The sequence below is a fragment of the Barbus barbus genome, assembly GCF_936440315.1.
Source record: "Barbus barbus genome assembly, chromosome: 12".
Classification (NCBI taxonomy): Eukaryota; Metazoa; Chordata; class Actinopteri; order Cypriniformes; family Cyprinidae; genus Barbus; species Barbus barbus.
Window position 1 is genome coordinate 12138844 of NC_136740.1, and position 27159 is coordinate 12166002.

Sequence of the window (27159 nt, forward strand, 5' to 3'; positions counted from 1 at the left end):
AGATTTCATCTAAAATATTTGAATTTGTGTTCCGAAGACGAACGGTCTTATGGTTTTGGAACAAAACGAGGATGAGTGAGTAATGACAGAATTTTCATTTTTAGGTGAACTTTCCCTTTAAGGAGGACCAACTTAGATCATAAAATATAACTATAAGAAACTGTACAAGAAACTGTTCAACCTGGTGGCTGCTGACTCTGGATAAGCATCTCTATATGTTTCTCTCTCAGGTGCAGCTGCAGGTGTTGCTGCACAGTAAGCAGGCGGCGTTCTTCCATGGGCAGGTGTTGGAGCTACAGGCCCAGCTGACTCGGGCTGACTCAGTGCTGTTGCTGTGGCTGGAGGTGCAGAGGACCTGGGCTCACCTGGAGAGCATCTTCATGGGCTCCGAAGACATTCTCCACCAACTGCCAGATGAGGCACATCAGTTCAGCTCCATTGATTCAGACTTTAAGGTAAACTTGAATTCATCTCACATGCATTGATTACTGGTGTCCTGCATGGAAAGTTTAAGGTTAAGGTAGGCTCTGTGATTTTTGTAAAGGTTTGTTGAATATAAAATATATTCAGAATAAGTGTATGGGTCAGTTGCTTTTTTGGTTAAGCTCATTTTGAAATGTTAAGATGTAAAGATTCTATTGAAATTAAACGAAACACAACATGAAGTGCATAATAAAACCAAGATATTTTTTTTAAATATAATATAGCATTTAAGAGCAGTGACGCAATGCCTTGCAAGGACCTCAAGTACTGATAAAATGTAACCTTGAAGTTGCAATGTAAAAAAGAAAAAAAAGCTGGTTTTTATTAGTACTTCAAGTAAAATAAGTTAATTATTAATATAATAATATTTATATTATATTAAATGGCATTAAAAATATATGTGACCCTGGACCACAAAAACCAGTCTTAACTCGCTGGGGTATATTTGTAGCAATAGCCAACAATACATTGTATGGGTCAAAATGATCGATTTTTCTTTTATGCCAAAAATCATTAGGATATTAAGTAAAGATCATGTTCCATGAAGATATTTTACAGCTTTCAGATGATGTATGAATTTCAATTTTTAAAAAATTTACTCTTATGACTACTTTTGTGGTCCAGGGTCACATATTAAAAAACAAACTTGTAAAAGTTACCAACTGCAGTGATGTTCATTCCACTTTTGACCATGTTGAATTTAATTACTGATAAGAGAAAATTGGAAAAAATGGAGTGGGAAATAATTAATTTAATTTATTTAAGGCCCCATTTAATATTAAGTGTCTTTAACTACTACATGCTGATATTTAAATTATTTATTTGTTACAGTGCACTTATGCACGTTTAAACATTATAGTTATATTTGAAAAAAAATACTAATTTTTGTCACCTTAACCCTCCCTTAAACCTACCTATACCTACCTAATGTTCATAACATTAACCATATCCCACTTAAATGGAAGCAAAAGTTTTTTAAAGTATATTGGAACTAACAATAATTTTTTTGATTTAAGTAAATAGTAGTTAAAGACACCGAATATAAAGTGCGACAAGGCATTATTTAAATTAAATTAAATGAAAGATTAGGTTATAGATGTTGTTAATAATGAAAACATTACCGTTTGCATGCATTTGCCAAATATGTAAATACTTATATATATTTACTTTTGTGTATTGGTGTGTGAAGGACCTTATGTTCAAAAGTGGCAAAACAAAAAACGTAATTGCTGCCACCAACAAGGCCAATGTTCTGCCTACGCTTGAAGATCTGCAAAAGAGGTCTGTGAAAATTTTAAGTTTACTCTTTATAAGTAAACTCTTTTTGAGAACTTTGTATGGTTACGCTTGTCTCAAGAGAGATGCATAGATAATTCTGTTCATTTCCTGTGATCCATTCTAGACTGGCTGTATGTGAGAAGGCACTAGCCAAATATCTGGAGACCAAGAGAATGGCTTTCCCACGATTCTATTTCCTGTCTTCAGCAGACTTACTGGACATCCTTTCTAAAGGCAGACAGCCCAGACAGGTACTGCTATATTAGTTAGCGTTTAACTTAACTTCATTTAACTTCATATAACAGTCTGTCTATTAGTTTGAATTAGTTTGAAAGTTTAATTAGTTTCAGATTTCTCTAATTATACAGCTCATTTCAGTATTACAGTAATCCTTAAACGGGTCAACTATAAAGTATGCAGTCTTTACTGATCTTTGTTATAATGGTGACCGAGATTCACAGAAATATATTTTCCATTGTACCATATTTCCTCATCTTTCTTCTCATTTGCATACAGTCACCTTTATCTCCATGATTACACTTTTTTTATCATCACAGTGGTAATTCCAAGGGCAGTGCTTCGCTGTGAAATATCATTACGATAAAAAAATGAAAGTTCTACACTTGGATTGATTCTGACCCTGGCCACCTCCTTCTTTGAGCCGATCCTCCCACATATGTGCAGGTTTTCTCCTGAACCGTTCAACCAGAACAGGGTCAAAGTGCTTCATCTTGTTCTCATTGTACCTCGGTTATAATAAGAATTGCAAATACATCCACAATCATATTATTATCTACGGATATGCCCGTACTTAACCATACATAACTGTGCAGATTGATTCACAGAGGTACTGTGTACAGTATATTGTTCTGTGAAAATAATGCTTTATGGTTCATTGCTTTTTAGATTACCTGTCACCTGGGTAAGCTGTTTGACAGTATGACTGATCTGGAGTTTTCTGACAAGGAGGGGGAAAAGGCCACAGCAGCGGTGGGAATGTTCAGCAGAGACGGAGAATATGTTCCATTCTATTCACCGTGTGACTGCATTGGACCGGTAAAACCCACATTCAAATCAAACTGGCATCTAATTAAATCAAACTCGGATATTAAAGTTGGAACTTGTTTTTAAAAATGAAAGGCAAACTTAAAAAATTTAATTATTTTATTAAATATTAATATAAATGTTATGTTAAAAGATGTTGATTTAATTATTTCTTAAATACAATAAAATATTTTAATTAAATAATACAATTCTTTAAATAAATATGGGTTTAATTAAAACTATGTATACACCAGTTACACTCTGAAATATACATACAGGTAGAAATAACTTTAATACAAAAATTAGGATATCCCAGCATTTACAAAACATGGAATTATATAGGGCAAAAAAAAAAAAATTTCAGTTATTTTGTAAATAACTGGCCCTATTATAAGAGTTTGTAAGAGTAACCATACAATGTTGTTGTATGACTATTTCTTACGGAGTGAGCTGTTTCCTGTCAGGTTGAGCTCTGGTTGAAATGTCTGGAGGATGTGATGAGGGAGGGAATGAGGAGGCACATAGCTGAGGCTGTGGTCGTCTATGAGGAACGTTCGCGGGAACATTGGGTCTTGGAGTTGCCGGCTCAGGTGGTTCTCACAGTCTCTCAGATCTGGTGGTCCGCTGACATGAATCTTGCCTTTGAGCGGCTGGCCGAGGGTTTTGAGACGGCGCTCAGAGACTACAACAAGAAACAGGTCAGTCGGTCATACAGTATGTATATTGCACACTTTTGTTACACATTCATAATTGTGAATCGACTGAATTAATGACACAGAGTAGATTCGTGTTCATGAATGAGATGCCTCTTTCAGAGTCGTGTTCACACTGAAAACATTGACTCTTAAGTGGATTTTTTTATTATTAAGTAAACATCATACAGTGCAAACCAGTGTCATCTGGTTCCCAAACAAATGACTGTTATGAGCCAGTTCTTTTTAGTAAGTCAAAGTCATACCACATAAATAGTGTAGTACGAAAAACATACAGTAAAAGCAGTGTAGTCCGGTTCACAAACAAATGACACTTATGAGCCAGTTCTTTTTAGTGAATAAAAAACATACAGCACAAACAGTTTAGCGTGGTTCATGAACTAATGTCTCTTATAAGACTTTTTTGGTGAATCAGAAACATACAGGTCAAACACTGTAGTCCGGTTTGCAAACAAATTACTCATGAGCCAGTTCTTTTTAGTGAATCAGAGACATGCCACACAACCTGTGTACTATGACTCACGAACAAATTATTCTTATGGACCAGTTCTTTTTAGTGAATCAAAAACATATAGTGCAAGTTGCCGATCCTGACTCACCATATCCTCATTAGACGCGCCTTTAGAGAGAAGTGAATCTTTACGGATTATGATTATAATGAAATTATAATATTGTTTTATTTCATGAAGTAGTAATTTAAAGCTTCATAAAGATATATTCATCATGTCTGTGAGGCATGTATTCACTGAGTTTCGATTCATTTTTGTGAAGCGCTCCTGTTCAAGACCAAGACGGCAGAAAGCGCATCATGTTTGTTTTTTTTAATTTATAAAAGGACAACGTTTTGTTGATATTGTGAGTGCACACAAATAAAAGTAGAACCTGTACAGTTCCAAATGATGTATTACTCTTACCTTTATGTGCAAAAATGATGGCATGTTTTAAGTTGTTTCCACTGAAAAAAATGCAAGTGACCACATTTATCTAGGTTTATCGTTTAAACATTGTTATATGCTTGAGCTGTTTTATATCTATAGATTTAATTTTAGGCAAGTTGTGATGATTTGAAGGCAAAATTGATCAGAAACAGACTATGATCAACTCACTGTCTGCCGCTGGCAGTTTGGTCGTTACTTTAAAAAACAAAAACTTATATTTAACTAACAAAAAATGCTAAATTAACAAAAAACTAATTGAAATATAATCACTTTGCCATTACATACAAAACTGAACTATTTTAATAGCTGAAACAGTAGTATAAGCTGTTTTGGGAGAAGGGGGAAAAAAAGACGGGCTCGGGTCAGACTCGGGCTGGTAATTCTGATAAGCTGTCGGACAAGGGCCGGGCTAGGGCCTGAGTGTCTCGGGCCAGGCTAGGGCCTAAATTTGAGGCCCGCGCAGGGCTCTAGTTCACAAACCAATGATTTGTATGAGCCAGTTCTTTTTAGTGAATCAAAAACATACTGCACAAACAGCTTAGTGTGGTACATGAACAAATTACTTTTATGAGACATTTTTGGTGAATCAGAAATATACACGGCAACAATTGTAGTCCAGTTTGCAAAGAATTGACTCTTATGAGCCGGTTCTTTTTAGTGAATGAAAAACATAGTGGAACTTGTGTGGTCTGGTTTCTAGTGAATAATAAACATATCAAACAACCACTGTAGTACGATTTACAAACAAATGATTTTTATGAGCCCCTATTTTAGTGAATCAAAAACACGCCATGTGTTGTCCATTTCAGGAACAAATAACTCTTAAAACAGGAGATTTACATTATTGCAGATCCTAAAAGTCACCAGTCCTTCTTCCTCCTCTATATAGACCCTTTACTTTTCTAGGCAGTGCTAGACTTCTTTTTCAGGCATAGATAAGAGCACATCTGAAGTATGAACGAGGCAATGACGAAGCCATCGAAAACACACTCCTGCTTCTTCGTTGTAAGTATGATGAAGTGAATAGTGCTGATCCGTGTAGACTGCCACAAGCACGTCCATATCGTCCCTGCAGTGTCAGGATCTGTCATCAAGCGCAGAGAAGGTTAGCATGTCCTTGGCCGGCGTTTGAATAATCTGCCTCTTTCCCTTCAAGCCCCTGATTGGAGTCGCTGTCAGACAGCATGGGGTGATAAATGCAGTACAACCTAAGCTGCTTTTACACCAAATACAGGCAGGAAGATTACATCTCATTTGCCTGTCTGTGACAGGGATCCACGGCATCGCCTCTTAACCACCTCCCCCCAACTCTCTCTCTCACACACACACACACACACACACACACATATATTGGCCCAGCACTCTCATTCATTGTCACACACACACGCACCAGCTGGCCGCTCTTATTCATAGTCAAACAGTCTTATACACTCGCAGTTCCCCCCAACATTGATAAATGAGCTCTGTGCTTATTTGGCCTCCCAACTGGAATATATGACCTTGCTCCATAAACGTGGGGGGATTTCTCTGATGAACACATGACCCTGAGCCCCTGTCAGCGCAGTTATTACAATCCACTTCTCTCTGGCATGTAAATTGATATAATTACTGTAAGCAGGGGCCACAAAGCTCACTGTATGCTCTCACAAGCCATCATTGTGCCCTCTGAAACGCTAAAATATCTGCCTTGCTTCTCCAGATTGCCCAGCTAAACTCCTTGATAAACATGTTATTGGGGGAACTGAACCCGGGTGACAGGCAGAAGATCATGACTCTGTGCACCATAGATGTTCACGCCAGAGATGTGGTCTCCAAACTCATTGCTCAGAAGGTTGGGTCATGTTTACTGCGCTTCGTAAATAATGATCATGTCGACTAAAGGATGCTCTGTTTCCTTGTTTTAAATCATTTAGCGGTGTTTGGTACTCAGTCATTATTTTGATGGGCTTTAAATTGACAAGCAGTAATTGATTAATTAATTGAGTTGGGAACATTTAGACTTTTTTTCTCTCTTGATGTGCTGGAATGTCTTTTTCAGAGTTGTTTTATTAAGTGTTTGAAACCGTTTTTAATCCAGGTGAGCAGTGCTCAGGCATTTGCCTGGATTTCTCAGCTCCGCCACAGCTGGGATGAGGAGCAGAAGCACTGCTTCATCAACATATGCGATGCTCAATTCCGATATTCCTATGAATATCTGGGCAACACGCCTCGTCTGGTCATTACACCTCTTACAGACAGGTAACTTAACAGCTAATGGTTTGCACTAACTAAGATAAACTAATTTGACAAATCTTTTTTTACTTTATTTGTATTTATTTTACAAGAAAATGTATTATTTAGTATTAGGGAAATACAGGGAAAAATCAATCAAACAAATAAAACAACAGAACAAGATTTATCCATTATATTTTTGTAGTAACCCTTTTTAATATTTTTCATTAATAAGTCTTACCGAACAGATCAGTAGTTCATGTACATTCAAATGTGCATTTATTAAATATGCATTTATTTAAATATATAAATAAATTTCTTTCTTTCTTTAAAATAAATTAATTTTCTTTTTTTGAAGAAGAGCATTCTTTTTTTCTTTGAAACTTTTTACCTTTCAACTTTTCAACTTTTGTTTTGGTCCTTTTTTTTAAATTACCTTCATGTAGATTTTATTGTTTTACCCTTGTCACAGTTAAATGAAGTGTCATTATATAATTATTATTACACTTTAAACAAAAAATATTGAAATGATCATTTTTTTACTTTTTATTTTTTTACAAGTTTCCCAAGACCGTAATTTCCACAGTGACCAACAATTAGGCCCTTAAAGAAAGTTTTCCTTAAAAAACCCCCCAACAAACCCACATTGTACTTGGTTAGGGAGAAAGAGTGTTGGTAAATAGATTGCATTTGGATTTAATTTGAGAAATGAAATGTGATGAAAACAAAGAAAAATCAAGGTAAATAGAATATTGGGTGACTTGGGAAGTCGTGGCCTAATGGTTAGAGAGTCGGACTTGTAATCCGAAGGTTGCGGGTTCGAGTCTCCGGCCGGCAGGAATTGTAGGTGGGGGGAGTGAATGTCCAGCGCTCTCTCCACCCTCAATACCACGACTGAGGTGCCCTTGAGCAAGGCACCGAACCCCAACTGCTCCCCGGGCGCTGCAGCATAAATGGCTGCCCACTGCTCCGGGTGTGTGTTCACGGTGTGTGTGTGTGTTCACTGCTGTGTGTGTGTGTGTTCACGGTGTGTGTGTGTTCACTGCTGTGTGTGTGCACGTTGGATGGGTTAAATGCAGAGCACGAATTCCGAGTATGGGTCACCATACTTGGCTGAATGTCACAAAAAATATATATATATATATATTTATTGTACAATTTAGCTGTAATTTTGTAAAATTATGCAAAAAAAACAAGCAAAAAAAGTTTAACTTAAGTGCACATACATGCATACCATGCTAGCTATGAAAATTTCATAATGAAATTAGCTGTAACCCATCAGAAGAGGCATTTTATTACAAAAGTGTTTGAAAAGTCATTCCTACCCACATCATTTCCACCACATAATGCCGTTAATCACAAAACATACAGTAATTTGAGATGGAAGTGATATGATGTTCATGACATTTGAAAAAAAAAAAAATTGTGAAAAGTATGTTTGTTAATGTTATAAACAAGCCTCACCATAACTATATCTATGCATTGTTTGAGGTTGCATTTTTTCATTGCAGATGCTATATAACACTGACTCAGTCACTGCACTTGACTATGAGTGGTGCTCCAGCGGGACCGGCTGGCACAGGAAAAACTGAAACCACTAAAGACCTGGGCAGAGCTCTGGGGGTCATGGTGTACGTCTTCAACTGCTCTGAGCAGATGGACTATAAGGTAAACACACCAGCAGAAATGTGTATTCTCACTTCAGATGAGCTCCTAATGCATATAATTACTTTGCCAAATAGGATTCTGCTTCTTAATTGAAAGAAATCAATGAGTAATTGTTTGAAACTTTATCACAGTTGGCTGATGTTTTGTTTTGTAAGTTTTGTCCTTAACTACTGTAGGTTTAGCTCTTTTAAGTCTTTAAAAAGGGACACGGTGAAGTGTTTCCTTCACTTGTTTTATCGTTCAGTCCATAGGGAACATCTTTAAAGGTCTGGCACAAACTGGAGCTTGGGGCTGCTTTGATGAGTTTAACCGAATCGCTGTGGAAGTGCTGTCAGTGGTAGCAGTACAGGTGAAGACCATACAGGATGCCATTCGCAAAAAGAGGAAGAGGTAAGGTTTTTTTGTTTTTGTTTTTAGATATTCTGAATGGTTCATATGAATTATTTAGGCATGTTTTAACCATTGTTCCCTGCAGGTTTCTGTTCCTAGAGGAAGAGATTAGCTTGAAACCCTCTGTTGGGATCTTCATCACAATGAACCCTGGATATGCTGGACGAACTGAGCTACCAGAGAACCTCAAAGCACTTTTCAGGTACAGCTTGATCCAAATAAAATGTGTTTTTTTAAAAGAAAAAAATGTTTTCAAGCAAACCCATTCGCTAAAATGTGTATGTTTATGCAGTAAAACATTAATTTTTTTAATTTAATCATCAAAAAAGATTAGATGGAAAATATTCATCATGTCAATGATGATATATAGATGAGTAAATAAACAAAAGTTGAATTTGTTTTTTTTTTTAAATGTATATATGAGTGTCTATTCAAAAGTTTGAGAGATTTTTGTTTTGAAATGAAGTCTTGTATGCTCATCAAGCCCGTGTTTATTTGATTTGATCAAAAATATAGTAGAAAATAGTTATATTGTGCTGCTATTTTTTGTGAAAATTGTTCTGAATATTTATGATAAATAGGAAGTTATCAAGCAATTATTTTATGACAATATTAAAGTATTTACTGTCGCTTTTAATCACTTTATTGCATACGTCCTTGTTGAATAAATGTATTAATTTCTTTTCAAAAATCCTACATACCCCTATATACAGTATACATATTAAACAATTTCTAATTATTAACTATATAGTTAATACATGTTTTACTTTTTTATTTTTTGGAATGTTGTTAGTATTAATATTATAAATATCAGTTAATATTATAATTATGGACAAATTAAATGTTAGTTTGAACAACAAAACAATTGAGTAAACTGTACTAAAATTAATTAAAAGGGATAGTTCACCCAAAAATGAAAATGTGATGTTTATCTGCTTACCCCAAGGGCATCCAAGATGTAGATGACTTTGTGTCTTCAGTAGAACACAAACGAAGATTTTTAACTCAAACCGTTGCAGTCTGTCAGTCATATAATGGCAGTCAATGGGACCCACGGCTTTGAGAGAAAAAAAAAAAACATACAAAGACAAAACCAAATTAAACCCTGCGGCCCGTGGCGATACACTGAGGTGCTAAGACATGAAATAATAGGTCTGTGCAAGAAACTGAACAGTATTTATATCATTTTTTACCTCTGATCCACCGCAATGTCCAACTGTCCTGAGTGCGTTCACAACAGCCGGCGCGTGACGTTTAGTTTCTTGCACAGACCAATTGTTTTGTGTCTTAAGACCTCAATGTATCGTCACAAGCCGCAGGGTTTCATTTGGTTTTGTCTTTGTATGTTTTCTTTTTTGCTCTCAAAGCCATGGGTCCTATTGACTGCCATTATATGACTGACAGACTGCAACGGTTTGAGTTAAAAATCTTCATTGTGTTCTACTGAAGAAACAAAGTCACCTACATCTTGGATGCCCTGGGGGTAGGTAAGCAGATAAACATCAAATTTTCATTTTTGGGTGAACTATCCTTTTAATATAACATGAAAAACTAAGTAAAAACTAGATTTAAGCGGTTTGCACCAGCTACATCAGAGTGTATTTAATGTCACATGTTGTGTAAAATAGATGAAGTTCTTTCTTTAAATGCTGTATCAGCAGTGTATAGAGGAGTTCATGAATATCTTTGGCAGGCCGTGTGCAATGGTGGTTCCTGACATGGAGCTAATCTGTGAGATCATGTTGATGTCTGAGGGATTTCAGAGCGCTCAGGTTCTGGGCAACAAGTTCATCACCCTCTACAGGCTCTGTAAGGAGATGCTCTCTAAACAGGTACGCTGAGCTAAGAGTAAAGGTGCCACTTGTCCTGTTTTAGCCCGCTCTAGAACTACATGTATTCTCTGCTGTAGGATCACTATGACTGGGGACTGCGTGCTGTCAAACCTGTCCTGGTGGTTGCTGGAGCTCTCAAAAGAGCAGATCGGACTAGGCCAGAAGATCAAGTAATGGAAATTTGTTTATGTGCTTGATGCATAGCTCTGTAGATAAAGCAGCCTTGTGTTTTAACACTTCCTTTTACATTATGTAGGTGTTGATGCAGGTTTTGAGAGATTTCAACATGCCAAAGATAGTTTCGGAAGACGTTCCAGTGTTCCTGGGTCTGATTAGAGATTTGTTCCCTGGTTTGGAGGTGGAAAGGCGGACTGATGCAGAGTTTGAGCTGATAGTCCGTCAGACGAGTCTAGAGTTAAAGCTTCAACCTGAGGACACATTCGTTCTGAAAGTAAGAAACTCTGCACAGTGTCATCATTTGTTTAGCACTGATATCATACTGTTTTAGATTCCTTGCTAACCTCTTTTTTTAATGAAGGTTGTTCAGCTTGATGAGCTTCTATCTGTTCATCACTCTGTGTTTGTGGTTGGTGATGCTGGGACTGGAAAAAGCCAGGTCAGAACACAGTCTACATGAGTACAAACCTGTTTCCCACTGTCCACTTTCCCTGATGTTTTGAATAAATCCACTAATTACTTGTATTTTGTATTCTTATAATGCAAAATATCTCTCTATTCGATTATGCCATTTTGCCTGATAATTAATTGTCATGCAAACAAATTATTTGCTAGTTTTGTGGACAGTTATTTAAAAAATGTTTTTTCCATTTTCATGGCTTTGTAAACATATTGCACAGGTATGAAATAATTTATATTGTTCTGTAGTTATATATTCTTTATTTGTGCTAAATTCTTTGGTTTTACTAGAATCCAGCAATGGGGATATTATCAAATAATTAAAGTTTATTGTATATTGTTATTTATTAATTGATTCATTGATATATTATATATACAGTATAATACATATACTATATATAATATTCATTTAAAATATACATTTTTTATTGTTCACATGATCTTATCTATAACAACCAAAAAGATAAAAAATTCACAAAAATTAAAATAGAAAGTTAGTAAATTTAAAGTGTGCTATAATCACAAACTATCTCTAAACAGATCCTGAAAACTCTTCACAAAACCTACTTCAACATGGGAAAGAAGCCTCTCTGGAACGATCTGAACCCAAAAGCTATAAGCAATGATGAACTGTTTGGATTCTTTCATCCAGCCACTCGGGAATGGAAAGATGGTACATCAGCATCCAGTGTTTTGTAGAGCTGATCCTGTCCAATTCACAGTACATAACTTACAGTTTAGACATGATATCCATTCTCCCCAGTAAGACTTTGAGATTGTAAATCTCTTCACGTGGCAGGTTTATTGTCGCATTTCATGCGGGATCAAGCCAGTAACTCTCACTCGGGGCCAAAGTGGATTGTTCTGGATGGAGACATTGACCCCATGTGGATTGAGTCTCTCAACACTGTCATGGATGACAACAAGGTACCCCACACAGTTTGTGCATGTTTTTATGAGGACATTTGCATCCAGCTGATTAATCTGGAGCACTAAAATTGCATTAGGACACATTTAAACACTCCACTGAACAATACCGCGAAGTTATTATGCGAAGAATTATGAATACTGGCAATGATGTAGTTATGTTGTGCATGTCTGTGCAGGTTCTTACTCTGGCTAATAATGAACGTATCCCACTCACTCCCTCGATGAGACTACTGTTTGAGATCAGCCACTTGAAACATGCCACTCCTGCCACCGTGTCCCGAGCTGGCATCCTGTACATCAATCCTCAGGAGCTTAGCTGGAACCTGTGAGAAATTCACTTTCTGTGCAAATTACACCATCAAATTACACCAACAATTCATAGTTGTTCATATTTGTGATGGATTAGGCTTAGTTGAACAGCCTCTTTTTCTTCAATGTCTAGGTATGTTACGAGTTGGATTGATCGGAGGGAGAGACAAACTGAGAGAGCACACCTGACCATTCTGTTTGACAAATATATCCCTCGCTGTATTGAAAAAATGAGAAGCTCCTTTAAGAAAATCATTCCTATTACTGAGAACAGCATGGTTCAGGTGTACAATTCGCACAGATACACTCATTCATACAGGCCAATACTGTGGTTTTCAAATCTTTACTGATGTCTCTCTCTTTCTCAGACTCTGTGCTCCTTGTTGGATTGTCTGTTAACTCCGGAGAACATTCCGGTAGACACTCCACGGGAAATCTATGAGACATACTTTGTGTTTGCATGTGTGTGGGCTTTTGGTGGAGCCACATTCCAGGATCAGGTATTTGTTTTGTTTTATTTTGTTTTCGTTTAGTTTAGTTTTTAATATTTTTTGTTTTTGTTTGGGCCGGTGTTTTGTTTTATGTTGTTTTGTATTGTTTTTTTTTTATTTTGTTTTTGGGGGGGGTATACGAATGCAAAACACAAAAACTACAAGACTAAAACTGACAAAATTTACATATTTATATTTATTTTAAGTGAGTTTTGATTTATTTACTTTCCACACAAATTTTTCTCTTCTTGTCACAGGAGAGATTAGGAGAGATTACAGTCTAAAAATCACCCATAGTCTTTTTTTATATATATTAAATATATATATTCTTTTTTTTTTCTTTTTGTTTATAGAAATATCAATTAATTAAAAAAAAAAAGTTTATCTCTGTAAGATCATCTTAAAATGGATCCTTCACAAGCATGATGCATATATATACAGTATCTCACAGAAGTGAGTACACCCCTCACATTTTTATAAATATTTTATTATATCTTTTCATGTGACAACACTGAAGAAATGACACGTTGCTACAATGTAAAGTAGTGAGTGTACAGCTTGTATAACAGTGTAAATTTGCTGTCCCCTCAAAATAACTCAACACACAGCCATTAATGTCTAAACCGCTGGCCACAAAAGTGAGTACACCCCTAAGTGAAAATGTCCAAATTTGGCCCAATTAGCCATGTTCTCTCCCCAGAGTCATGTGACTCGTTAGTGTTACAAGGTCTCAGGTGTGAATGGGGAGCAGGTGTGTTAAATTTGGTGTTATCGCTCTCACTCTCTCATACTGGTCACTGGAAGTTCAACATGGCACCTCATCATGGCAAAGGACTCTCTGAAACTGAGGATCTGAAAAAAAGACTTGTTGCTCTACATAAAGATGGCGAAGGTTATAAGAAGGTTGCCAAGACCCTGAAACCGAGCTGCAGCATGGTGGCCAAGACCATACTGCGGTTTAACAGGACAAGTTCCACTCAGAACAGGCCTTGCCATGGTCGACCGAAGAAGTTGAGTGCACGTGCTCAGCATCATATCTAGAGGTTGTGTTTGGGAAATAGACGTATGAGTGCTGCCAGCATTGCTGCAGAGGTTGAAGGGGTTGGGGGTCAGCCTGTCAGTACTCAGACCATACGCCGCACACTGCATCAAATTGGTCTGCATGGCTGTCGTCCCAGAAGGAAGCCACTTCTAAAGATGATGCACAAGAAAGCAAACAGTTTGCTAAAGACAAGCAGACTAAGGACATGGATTACTGGAATCATGTCCTGTGGTCTGATGAGACCAAGATAAACTTATTTGGTTCAGATGGTGTCAAGTGTGTGTGGCGGCAACCAGGTGAGGAGTACAAAGAAAAGTGTGTCTTGCCTACAGTCAAGCATGGTGGTGGGAGTGTCATGGTCTGGGGCTGCATGAGTGCTGCCAACACTGGGGAGCAACAGTTCATTGAGGGAACCATGAATGCCAACATGTACTGTGACATACTGTAGCAGATATTGGGCCTCAGGGCAGTATTCCAACACGATAACGACCCCAAACACACTTCCAAGACAACCACTGCCTTGCTAAAGAAGCTGAGGGTAAAGGTGAAGGGTTGGCCAAGCATGTCTCCAGCATCTGTGGGGCATCCTCAAATGGAAGGTGGAGGAGTGCAAGGTCTCTAACATCCACCAGCTCTGTGATGTCGTCATGGAGGAGTGGAAGAGGACTCCAGTGGCAACCTGTGAAGCTCTGGTGAACTCCATGCCCAAGAGGGTTAAGGCAGTGCTGGAAAATAATGGTGACCACACAAAATATTCTGTTTTCTTAAAATACAAAATATTCAAACTTTGGGCCCAATTTGGACATTTTCACTTAGGGGTGTACTCACTTTTGACATTAATGTTTGTGTGTTGAGGTATTTTGAGGGGACAGCACATTTACACTGTTATACAAGCTGTACACTCACTACTTTACATTGTAGCAAAGTATCATTTCTTCAGTGCTGTCACATGAAAAGATATAATAAAATATTTACACAAATGTGAGGGGTGTACTCACTTCTATGAGATACTGTGTATATATATATATATATACAGTGCCCTCCAAAAGTATTGGAACAGTAAGGCCAATTCCTTTATTTTTGCTGTAGACTGAAAACATTTGGGTTTGACATCAAAAGATGAATATGAGATGAGAGATTAACATTTCAGCTTTTATTTACAGGTATTTACATCTGCATCTGATGCACAACTTAGAAAATAGCACCTTTTGTTTGAACCCACCCATTTTTCATGTTACCAAAAGTATTGGAACAGATAGAATTAACATAGATTAAAGTGAAAAAGACTTAATATTTAGTTGCAAATCCTTTGCTTTCAATAACTGCATCAAGCCTGTGACCCATTGCCATCACCAAACTTTTGCATTCTTCTTTTGTGATGCTTTTCCAGGCTTTCACCACAGCCTCTTTCAGTTTTGGAGGGCTACTCCCTTCAGTAGCAGGTAAAATGCATACTCTACAGCGTTTAAGTGAGGAGATTGACTTGGCCAGTCTAAAACCTTCCACTTCTTGCCCCTGATGAACTCCTTTGTTGTTTTGGCACTTTGTTTTGGGTCATTATCTTGCTGCATGATGAAGGATCTCCCAATCAGTTTGGTTGCATCTTTCTGTAAATGGTCAGACAAAATATTTCTGTAGACTTCTGAGTTAATTTTGCTGCTGCCATCATGTGTTACATCATTAATGAGCCTGTCCCAGAAGAAGCGATGAAAGCCCAAGCCATTACATTACTTGTGTAATGTGTACTATAATGTACACCTGTGTACACTGTGTTTCAGATGAACTTGTATGTTTGGGATCATGAACAGATCCTTTCTTTCTCCAAACTTTAGCCTTTCCATCACTTTGGTCCATGAAATCAGTCCATAAAACATTGTCCCAGAATTTTTGAGGCTCGTCTCCTATTCTTCTTGCTAATGAGTGGTTTGCATCTTCTGGTGTAGCCTCTGTACTTTTGTTCATGAAGTCTTCTGCGAACAGTAGATTGTGATGCCTTCAACGCCTGCCACTGGAGGTTGTTGCTGATGTCACTAACAGTTGTTTTAGGGTTTTTCTTTACAGCTGCCACTATGTTTCTGTCATCAACTGCAGATGTTTTCCTTGATCTACCCGTTTGAGGTGTGTTACTTAGTACACCAGTGGTTTCTTTCTTCCTCAGGAGATTCCAAATGGTTGTTCTTGCTATTGCCAGTGTTTGTGCAATGGTTTGATTGAATTTTTCGTCTTCTCTCAGCTTCACAATTGCTCGTTTTTCATCTATAGACACCTCTCTGGTTTTCATGTTGGTTACACGTCTAACTAACTATAAATGCAGTCTGCACGGATCTGAAACTGTGCGCAGACATTCAGTGCTATTTATGGTTTGAATAATCAATTAATAGGACACACCAGGGCAACAAAACACACCTGTCAGTCACGTTCCAATACTTTTGGTAACATGAAAAATGGGTGGGTTCAAACAAAAGGTGTTAAGTTGTGTATCGGATCCAGATGAAAATACCTGTAAATAAAAGCTGAAATGTTAATCTCTCATCTCATATTCATCTTTTGATGTCAAACCCAAATGTTTACAGTCTACAGCAAAAATAAAGGAATTGGCCTTACTGTTCCAATACTTTTGGAGGGCACTGTGTGTATATATATAAAATATGGATGTTTATAGCACTTTAGCGTGTCTCTGTTTGTTGTCTTTTTTGTTTTCTCAGCTTCATGATTATCGGGCTGAGTTCAGCCAGTGGTGGATCAAAGAGATGAAGAGTGTGAAGTTTCCTGCACAGGGTTATGTGTTTGACTACTATTTAGATCCTCATTCCAGACGTTTCCTGCCATGGACCGACAGGATGCCCATGTTTGAGATGGACCCTGATACACCTGTACAGGTGAGGACAGAATCATGTATTGCAGGAAGCTGAAGTCTAAGTTTGATGTAAGAACTCTCGGAATACACTAATACTTCCTTTACAAACAGAATAACATGCAGTGAACATATTTTTTACAACACAATATATTTCTTTGTGATCTGCTGAGAAAATTCACTCTCACAGAGAACCACTTTAATTTCAGAATAATGGAATGCTAATTTAGTGCAGTTAGTGCATTAGAGTGGGTCAGTGAACAGATACAGAGAAAACAACCTCCCTTCATCATGAGCTGAACCTGCAGTCAGAGGAGTTGTGGATCTGATTACCATTCAGAGTAATCAGAATTATGTGTGTGTGTGTGTGTGTGTGAGGCCATTGTTTCTGTTTTTATACTTGGAAGATAAAGACGTAATGTTGATAATAGGGTAGTCATAGTGATGAACTGGGCCTACAGGTTTGTCGTGTCTCATTCCAGAACTATATTCTAAAAGTTCACTCAAAGTGCTCTTGCAAAGTATCCCACAGATTGTACTTTTTGTTTTGGAATGGATCTGCACATGAAACAAATCTCATCAGCGATTAAACATTGGATAAATTATATATACACCACTGATCAAAATTTTGGGGTTGGATACATTTGGTGCTCAAGAAAAGAAATATATATATAATCAATGTTGAAAGCATTGTGTTGCATTTTTCGTGAAAACTGTGATATATTTTTTAAAGATATTTTGATGAAAATAAAGTTCTAAAGAACAGCATTTAAAAAAAAAATATTTTGAAACAATCTAAAAGTTTTTTTAATATTGATTCAGATGATTGATTGATTTTATAGTGTTATTTATAGTGTTATTTGTTGATTTAGATAAGCTGAATATGACTTAAGTAATCAAATGCCCTTTTTTTGTTTACAGTCCGTGTTAGTCCCAACAGTTGAGACGGTCAGACTGCAGTATTTCATGCGCATGTTATTGGAGACATCTCAGCCTCTTATGCTGATTGGTGGAGCAGGCACTGGGAAATCTGCTCTGGTCAGGAACCTTCTGGAAACACTACCGGAGAACTTCATAACCGCGAAAATTCCCCTTCACTTTCATATCACTGCGTCCATGCTGCAAAGTGAGTGCTACAGTGTGCATTTGATCACATTTTTTAAAAGGTGTTCAGATTTGTAGAACAGCACCTCCTTGTGGTCCATATGCCAAATTTAATTTCATCCGATTATTGTAAAAATAGAAATAACAAGTGTTCCTCAGGGTGTACTTGAATAGATGTTGAGTAAATGTTTGCTTTATTAAACATTAAAAAAAAAAAAAAAGTTTTTAGTAGGTCTGAACAGCATGAGACAGGTGGATTTGTTCATACATATCAAGCCATACAAATTTTAGACAAAAAAAGAATTGCTCTTATGGACTGATAGGAATATTTCAAATGTATCCCAGAAGTTTGTAACACTGTGTAAAATGTGAATTTCACTTGTACTAGTTATAGGATTTCTTGATGCCTTATGCAAATTTGTAGTCAGTTCTTTTAAAACAATGCTTTTTATTGTTATTATCAGAGGCAATGGAGAAACCGCTCGAGAGAATAGCTGGCAGGAGTTACGCACCCCCGAGAAACAAGAGACTCATCTATTTCATCGATGACATGAACATGGCAGCTGTGGACAGTTACGGGACCTCTCAGCCACACGCTCTCATTCGCCAGCATCTGGAATACAAGCACTGGTTACGCAACATCAACATTTCTTTCATTTATTCCACTTAAGAGAGAGATTACTTGTCAAAACACTCTCTAACACAATGTTCTGTCTTGTTTCTAGGTATGACAGTCACAAGTTAACAATGAAAGACATACACAGCACCCATTATCTCTCTTGTATGAATCCAGCATCGGGGAGTTTTACAATTAACCCCAGACTGCAGGTATTTGAATTTCTTTTGTGGGAGCTTCTTTATTGCACATAATAATATATATATGAATATAAACTTGTTGTCATACACACCATATATTTGGCATTTGCAAATATTATTTATAATTAGTGCTGTCAAACGATTAATCGCGATTAATCGCATCCAAAATAAAAGTTTTTATTTACATAATTTATGTGTGTGTACTGTGTATATTTATGTATGTATAAATACACACATACAGTATATATTTAGAAAACATTTGCATTTATTCACATGTATATATTTATATTCATATAATTTATATTATATATTAATATTTAATTTATAACGTAACATATTTTTCTTAAATATATACATGCATGTGTGTGTATTTACATATACTTAACAAATATACACAGTACACACATATACTATGTAAACAAAAACTTTTATTTTGGATGCGATTAGTCGCGATTAATTGTTTGACAGCTCTATTTATAATCATTAATTGTCCATTTCTATACCACCTATAGAAATGTGTATTAATATGTATTTGTGATACTAAAACAAATCTAATAAATGAATGAATAAATAAATATCCTTTATGTATTAAATAAATAATTCAATATATTTCCATAAAATATTATGGGCAGTTTATGGTGCTGTATTTTTCACAGTTTAGAATAGTTTGAATAGTAATCTCATATATTAATAAACAAGTTAAAATATTATTATTAAAGTATGCATATGATTTTTTGTATTAATATATTAAACAATATATTTTGTTATATATTAGTTAATATATATGAAATAATATATTTTCCATATTAGGGGATAAATAGGCATAATTGGTCAAAAATAATAATTAACAATTTATGTTATGTCACAAAAATGTGTTGGAGTAATGAAATTTAAGCAATTTTACTAAAGCAATTTAGTAATTGTCTCTTTTCATCTTAATTCAGCATCTCCTGTGAGTTTTGACCAATTTAAATTCAAACTAATGAATTCAAATGGGGCCATTTTTACATTTTGAACTCTGTTCCATACATAATGCACTGATAAAAAAAAATGCAGAATTCTATGAAAAGATATTGTAGTAAAAAATGGGTTGCACTTAGTTGTATTTACAGTGTACCTACCTAAGAAAGTTCTGGTAATATAAGGTAACTACACAGGGTAGGGTAAGGTTTAGGGTAGATTCAGGGTTGGTACCTTGTTAGTACCTAGTGATTGTAATTACTATAAGTTCATAATATGTAAAAGAGGAACAGGACTGTAAAATAAAGTGCTACCAAAAAAGTGTAGTGTAAAAAAAAGTTTATTGTAAGTTATATAATATGAAATTGTGTTTGAGAGACATCACTGACAAATCTTCTCCTTCATTTTCATCAGAGGCATTTCACAGTGTTATCGGTCGGCACACCCAGCTGTGAGACCCTCAGCTCCATCTTTGGCTCTATCCTGAGTCTCCACCTGCAGAGGTTGCCATTCAGCCCAGCTGTGGTGAGGAGTGGTCCAGCTGTGGTGAAAGCGGCTGTAGCCCTCCATGACAGGGTGCTCCAACACTTCCTCCCCACCTCTATAAAGTTTTACTATCTCTTCAACCTATGGGATCTCTCTCGGCTGTTCCAGGTAAGCATTCCCTCTGTGCTCAGTAATTTAAACCGTAAATATGTTGAATTAGACAACACTTTGTACCTGTGTTTGTATGTGCATCTAGGGTCTCCTGTTCTCCAGGCCAGAGTGTGTTACACAGGGTGCAGATCTGGTTCGACTTTGGATCCATGAATCCAGAAGAGTATATTCAGATCGCTTTTCTGAAGCATCTGACCTTCAGCTTTTCCATAGGCTGCAGGCAGACATCGCACGACAGGCCTCGGAGGTAAACCAGCTAAATTTTTCTGCTGTTAAAGCCTTCAATGAATCGACATCTGTCACAAAAAAAGGAAGACACCATATTATTTATTCTTATTTTTTCTTTTCTTTGTTTTCTGTTTCATGAAAAATGTTGTGCAATGGAATAAGAATTACATTTACATTTAGTCATTTAGCAGACAAATGAGGACAATAGTAGCAATCAAAACCAACAAAAGAGCAATAATATGTGCTATGACAAGTCTCGGTCAGCCTAACGCAGTACACGTAGCAAGTTTCCCCCCCCCTATATATATATAAATAAAAAATCTACATTTTAAATGATAAATTAATTAAATGTATAATTGTAATTAAAGTATAATTTTATTTCAAAACAAACTCTTCTCCTTTGTTAAAAATAAAATGTATTAGAAATATTCCAAAACATTATATAATATAATAAATAAATAAAATAGTAATAAATATAATAAATGCAATAAATAAATATTTATCTCTAATAAATATATATATATATATTTTAAATAAATACAAAAAAAAAAAAATATCCTGATTGCTCCTTCACTTTTCATTAGTAAAACTCCAGACTCTCTGTTATGTGATTTTAACATACATGTTACTATTTATATATACTATTGTCTTTTAACATGCAGTTTTTCTCTGTTTGTCTCCTAAAGGAAATAGAGGAAGAGACAGTGTTGCAGGAGCCACTAATATACCTGCACAGCAGTGTGGGCTCTGCAGAACCTTCCTACATGCCCGTAGCTGGATGGGAGCAGCTCAGCTGTATACTCAATGAGGCTTTGGACAGCTACAACGAGCTCCACTCTGCCATGAACCTGGTGTTGTTCCAGGAAGCCATGCAGCATGTGTGAGTGCTACGCTTGCAGTATATGCTTTAGTGAATACAGATTTGACTGTACTTACACACACACACTCTTTTTTTTTTTTTTATTGGTTTCTGCAGGTGTCGGATCAGTCGCATCCTGGCATGTCCTAGAGGCCATGCCCTGCTCGTAGGTGTGGGGGGCAGTGGCAAACAAAGCCTGACCCGCCTTGCCGCCCACCTCTCCAACATGGATGTGTTCCAGCCCACCCTGAGCAAGGGCTACAACATACAGGACCTAAAGGTAACCATGTCAGTAGACAGCACAATAGAATCAATGGCATACAAGATGAAAATGAGAAAACCACATACAGCAGAAACCACAACAAATGTGACTGATATTATGCCAAACCATAGTAACCCACATCAGCTGCCCAAATCATACCCATCGATGCTGTGAGGTGAGGATAAATCTAAAATGGCGGTGATTCATTACCAGAGATCAAGCTTTCTTTTAGACAACACTTTCCCTGATCAATACCCTGTCCGGCTCCATCGATCTCATTTAGTCCTGCCCGGATGCAATGGGGAGTAATTGCCAGATCCTATTAAAGAACCAAGGCAAATATTTCAATGCCCTATTGATGAGGCCGCTGCTATCATTTCATTCATCAGTGTGTGGTAAATCTGAGGCCAGTTGCCTGAGCTGCATTGATCTCTATACACTCAACACTCACTGTTTGATGCCCTCTACACATAATCATGAAGAGACACTTCATCTTGGTCTCATCCTGTCTCTATGCATAGATGTAAATATGCAGTAGTACAAGAGAGTAGTCATGTTGAACAGCTTTCCTTTTGTTAAAGAGGTAGTTCACCCAAAAATGAAAATTCTGTCATCACCCTCATGTCGTTCCAAACATGTAGGACCTTTGTTCATCTTCGGAACACAAATTAAGATATTTTTGATGAATTTCGAGAGCTCTCTGACCATCCCATAGACAGCAAGGATTCTAACATGATCAAGGCTTAGAAACGCAGCAAGGACATCGTTAAAATAATCCATGTGACATCAGTGGTTCAACCGTAATTTTACAAAGCTATGAGAATACTTTTTGTGCACAAAGAAAACAATAATAACGACTTTATTCAACAATTCGTCTTTCTGATTGCTCCTTCTGCGTTCTACTGATGTACTGGTTGAGCATCACAGTTTTTGAGGTTTGAGGAAATCAACCCATAAATTGCTTACTGGATAGTTGTCTCTGGCACATTCACATCTATGATGATAACTATTATTATAACATTAACCAGAGCTGGGTAGATTACTTAGAAATTGCAGTCTGTTCCTGATTCCAAATTACATCACAAAAATTGTAGTTAGTAGCGCAATCCATTACATAACACATTTTAGGTAAATGTTTTTAATTACTTTTACATTATTTTTTTAAATCGCTTATCACATTGATTTAAATAGGATAAAGAGTAAAAATATATATTTAATTCATTGTAATTAATAACATGAAATGCATTAAACATTGTTACTTCAAGGTTTCCCAAACTGGGGTTCATAAATGAACTGCAGGGGCTTCATGAGTTTAATGAAAAGCTACAAATTAATTGAATCATAAAAATGGAAAATAAAAATAAGTCATTTTAGAATAAGGTCAATCAAAATAAAATATTTAAATATTTAATTAGTTTACCCTGCATGTCATGTGAGCATTAACCAACATCAGAGAACCTTGAACACGCAAATGTGATACTTCATTATTAAAATATTTATTTTAAAATCTCACGGGTACTTCAAGTAAATATATTAAGTGAAAGATGTTCAGATGACAAAAAGTTTTGGAATGCCTGCGTTAAATGCAAAAACTGTAAGAAATGTTGTGTATTACTTTCTGAATGTATATAAGCAGTAGGCTATTTTAGAAAGAAATATTTGAAAGATGAATAAGAGGAATTAGGGAAATCGATAAATTATGAATTTATTGCTATTGTGTGAATATGTAATCATGTAATCAGTAAAGTAACTGTAGTCTGATTACAAGCATTTTGAAATGTAATTGAATCTAATTACAAGTACTTAATTTTTTTCCAGTTGAAGAATGCTAAAAACATTCACAGCCAATCAGAGCTTGAGAATTTGAAGTGGCAGAATTATTTGTATTATTTGGGATTTTTACAGTCTTATCAATTTATTTGCTTTTGTACAGTTTCCGACATGTTGATTTTTAAGATTTTTTGTCATTATTTGAGATGAAAAGTGACAGAAAGTGATACAAAGAAGAGGGTAAAATGGGATTGAAATATGTGTACGGACCAGATTCATACTCAGGGTGCTTTCACACCTGCCTCATTTAGTTCGGTTGAATCGCACTAGAGTTCGTTTTCCCTCTTGGTGCGGTTCGTTTGGGCAGGTGAGAAAGCAGTAATCGCACAGCAAAAGCGGATCAAACAAGCATACCGAGACCTCCTTGAAGAGGTGGTCTCGGCACGCTTTCAAACGAACCCTGGAGCGGTTCATTTGTGGTGAGAAAGCAATCCGACCCAACGGACCAACGAACAAAGCGGTATCAATTCATAATGGGAAATATGCTATATAAAAAGCAGCAGTCAGTGTCTTTTGTGTCTAGCAGTCAAGAGCTTTGAGTACCCAGAAAAGCGCTATATAAATGTAACAAATTATTATTTTGTGAATGCAAGTGAGAATTTGTGAGAAACTTTGATTTTGTTAGTGAGAATATTTGTTATTGCAGTTGAAAACCAAAGAGCACCTCTCCATATTAAAATGTTGTGTAATTAATTACTCTTCTCCACGCATCTCACTTGCATTCACAGATATATAATTATATATATATATATATATATATATATATAGTGAAAATATAATTATATATAGATAGATATATTAGAGAGGAATGACAGCTACATTGGTTTTGCGCTTGCCAGAACAGCTATAAAGCCGCAATAAGCCCGCGGAGCAAACCTGTCAATCCATCTTGATGAATGACGCAGAGGAACGTAAACAAGTGAACTCTGACCAATAAGAGGACAGCTTTACTCACATGTGACTTGCATAAACACATTTTGGTACGCTTTGCAATGTTGCCGTGTGAAAGCGAACCGAACCAAGAAGAAAATGCAACAATGTAACAAATTAATCCCTGTTTTGGAACAAAGCAAATGATCTACAGGTCTGAAAGCACCCTCAAATCTCCCACATGAGCACCAGAACGCTTCTAACCACTAAGCCACTCCTCAAACTGTTTTTGGAGACTGGTTGTGCTCTCTTCCATATTGTAAGTGTTCTCAGCTATCACTCATGTATTTTCAGGCAGATTTGGCTGGACTGTACTTGAAGACGGGGGTGAAAAACATACCCACAATCCTGCTCCTCACAGACGCTCAGATCCCAGAGGACCGTTTTCTCGTCATCATCAGCACCCTGATCTCCTCAGGTCAGACCCTCCCGCACACGCACACATTCATACACGCCACAGGGGGGGCTCATTGTGTGTTGGTCTGATGAATGGGAAACATATGTAAATGGAGCGGAGCCGGTGAAGTAGATTAAGGGTGACTGGAACAGGCCTGCGTGTCATTGGATCAAGACCCTCAGAACACAGATGGTGGCTCTCATCTGTCACCGATGTCAAGCGCAGAGGTCGGAGACACGCTTAGTGCTTGAACCAGAATAAAGCATCAGAGTTAACAAATGTAACATAATTTAACTGATGCGAGTGTAATTGCTAATGCTTAAATGCACGAGAGAATTTATTCCTACATGCCATAAAGGATTTGCATGAATAGCATTTATTTGGCAGTGTAGTAATTTTCAAAACACAAAAATAGAACTTTTATATATAGCACACACACACACACACACACACACACACACACACACACACATATATATATATATATATATATATATAAATGTACTAAATATAAAAGTTGTATTTTTGTGTTATGAAAATTATAAAAGCGCACACACACACACATTCCTTTTTTATTTAGATGGTTTTTATTTGAATGAGGAAATTCTGAAGAATTTTAATTTACTGTAAGGTTATGAATGACATGAGCATATTTTGCAGTTAGTTGCAGTCATTTCTTAGTTATTTATATACTATACAATTTTATGAATATATTGAATTATGTTTTGCTATATTTTCAGGTTTTATTTTACTTACTATAATTAGTTTTATTAATATTTTGTAAATGTATAAAATAGTCTAAAATAATAAAATAGTATAAAATTGTTTTAAGTTAGTCATTTTAGTACTTCACTTAAACTTTTTCATCTAATATTTATTTATATATATATATATATATATTTATAAGTTATTTAAATTAATAAAAATGTTTTTTAATCATTTTAATTTTAAAGTTGGCATGAAAAGAAAATTCACCCTATATATTTTCTAAATGCTCAGTATAGATGTTCTTGTGAATTGAGAGTTCATGATCTCAAGATCCAATCAACAACCAAAGCATAGAACCAAGTTCCAGCTTTACATATTTTTCTTTCTTGATAGTCCATTACACTCGATTATATGTCAGAATATGGTAGAAATTTGGTAACGCTGTCCATTTCATTGCAACTTTAACAACAGTAATGCTTTTGTGTAATTATTTGCATAAATACTACTGTATATTGACTAAAATGTCACCTAGCTAGTATCTAACATTGGCTTGTATCTAAATGTTACTTGCTCGATATAAAGCTGTTTAAATAATAGTAGTATTATAGTATTATAGTAGTGGATAGTAGTAGCTTTTTATTTAATTTTTTCATTGATATGTTTATTATTGAAATGTTTTTGTTATATGCATGTCAATTTTATTTAATTTCTTTATTTTCTTAAATATGTGGGTAGATAGTATTTATAGAGTTGTAACTTTTTAGTTTTAGTTACTTTTTCTTATTTGTAAGTCGCTTTGGACAAAAGCGTCTGCTAAATGACAAAAGTAAAAAAGTAAGTAAGTAAGTAAGTAAATACATAAATGCACATGACCCCTGTTTAAGTGAAAGTAATGTGTTTATCGGTGGTCTGACCCCAGGTGAGATCCCTGATCTGTTGAGTGAAGAGGAGGTGGATGGTGTTAGAAAAGCTGTGAGGAGTGAGGTGCGGGAACTGGGTCTGCTGGACAACAACGAGAACTGCTGGAGCTTTTTTATGAATCGGGTGCGACAACAACTCAAGGTCTCACATCACTGATTGATTTTTAGTATATAGTTATATATTGCATATCTGGTTTGGATCAGTGTCTGCAGTGTGTGCGTACTGTATGTGTGTGTAGGTCGTGCTCTGCATGTCTCCAGTAGGTAATAGCTTGCGTCTACGTGCCCGGCGTTTCCCGGCTCTGCTGAACTGCACCACTCTGGACTGGTTCCAGGAATGGCCCCTGGAGGCCCTCCAGTCTGTCAGCATGAAGTTCCTGCAGGGCATCCCAAGTATTCAGGTAGACCTGAGCTTCAATCAGCCAGTTGAAGTAGCTTTAAAGCCATGGTTTAATTCTTACATTTCTGTTAGTTATTTAAAGCCATATTAAAGCCATTCATTTCTTTCAACAGGCTTAACAAAACACGTTTATTTCACACAAAAACTAAAAGACACTGTAATTCTTTCGATGAGTTTTCTCTCCTCGCATTTACATGTGCACCAGATTCCTCATCATTAGCTCGACTCTGAAGTGAAGACAAATGGCTGATCACATGCACAGTGAGCTC

The 27159-nt window shown here is 36.4% G+C and overlaps 1 protein-coding gene across 1 annotated transcript in view; it reads left to right on the top strand.

Moving 5' to 3' along the window:
* The window catches only part of LOC306878525 (dynein axonemal heavy chain 11-like), a gene marked incomplete at its 5' end in the record, with an annotated part of 73390 nt that overhangs the window by 13888 nt on the left and 32343 nt on the right, over nt 1-27159 (top strand). The window contains 30 exons of the mRNA XM_079430967.1: nt 231-455; nt 1673-1764; nt 1886-2012; nt 2668-2817; nt 3270-3503; nt 6156-6287; nt 6534-6694; nt 8179-8335; nt 8580-8725; nt 8811-8927; nt 10419-10557; nt 10635-10727; nt 10814-11008; nt 11096-11173; nt 11734-11866; nt 11993-12120; nt 12300-12448; nt 12566-12716; nt 12801-12932; nt 16671-16844; nt 17741-17945; nt 18388-18553; nt 18649-18751; nt 20114-20353; nt 20442-20603; nt 21271-21464; nt 21561-21723; nt 24760-24883; nt 26490-26632; nt 26730-26891. Of these exons, the coding sequence (XP_079287093.1) occupies nt 231-455; nt 1673-1764; nt 1886-2012; nt 2668-2817; nt 3270-3503; nt 6156-6287; nt 6534-6694; nt 8179-8335; nt 8580-8725; nt 8811-8927; nt 10419-10557; nt 10635-10727; nt 10814-11008; nt 11096-11173; nt 11734-11866; nt 11993-12120; nt 12300-12448; nt 12566-12716; nt 12801-12932; nt 16671-16844; nt 17741-17945; nt 18388-18553; nt 18649-18751; nt 20114-20353; nt 20442-20603; nt 21271-21464; nt 21561-21723; nt 24760-24883; nt 26490-26632; nt 26730-26891 (4575 nt within the window). The remainder of the gene's footprint in view (nt 1-230; nt 456-1672; nt 1765-1885; nt 2013-2667; nt 2818-3269; nt 3504-6155; nt 6288-6533; nt 6695-8178; nt 8336-8579; nt 8726-8810; nt 8928-10418; nt 10558-10634; nt 10728-10813; nt 11009-11095; nt 11174-11733; nt 11867-11992; nt 12121-12299; nt 12449-12565; nt 12717-12800; nt 12933-16670; nt 16845-17740; nt 17946-18387; nt 18554-18648; nt 18752-20113; nt 20354-20441; nt 20604-21270; nt 21465-21560; nt 21724-24759; nt 24884-26489; nt 26633-26729; nt 26892-27159) is intronic.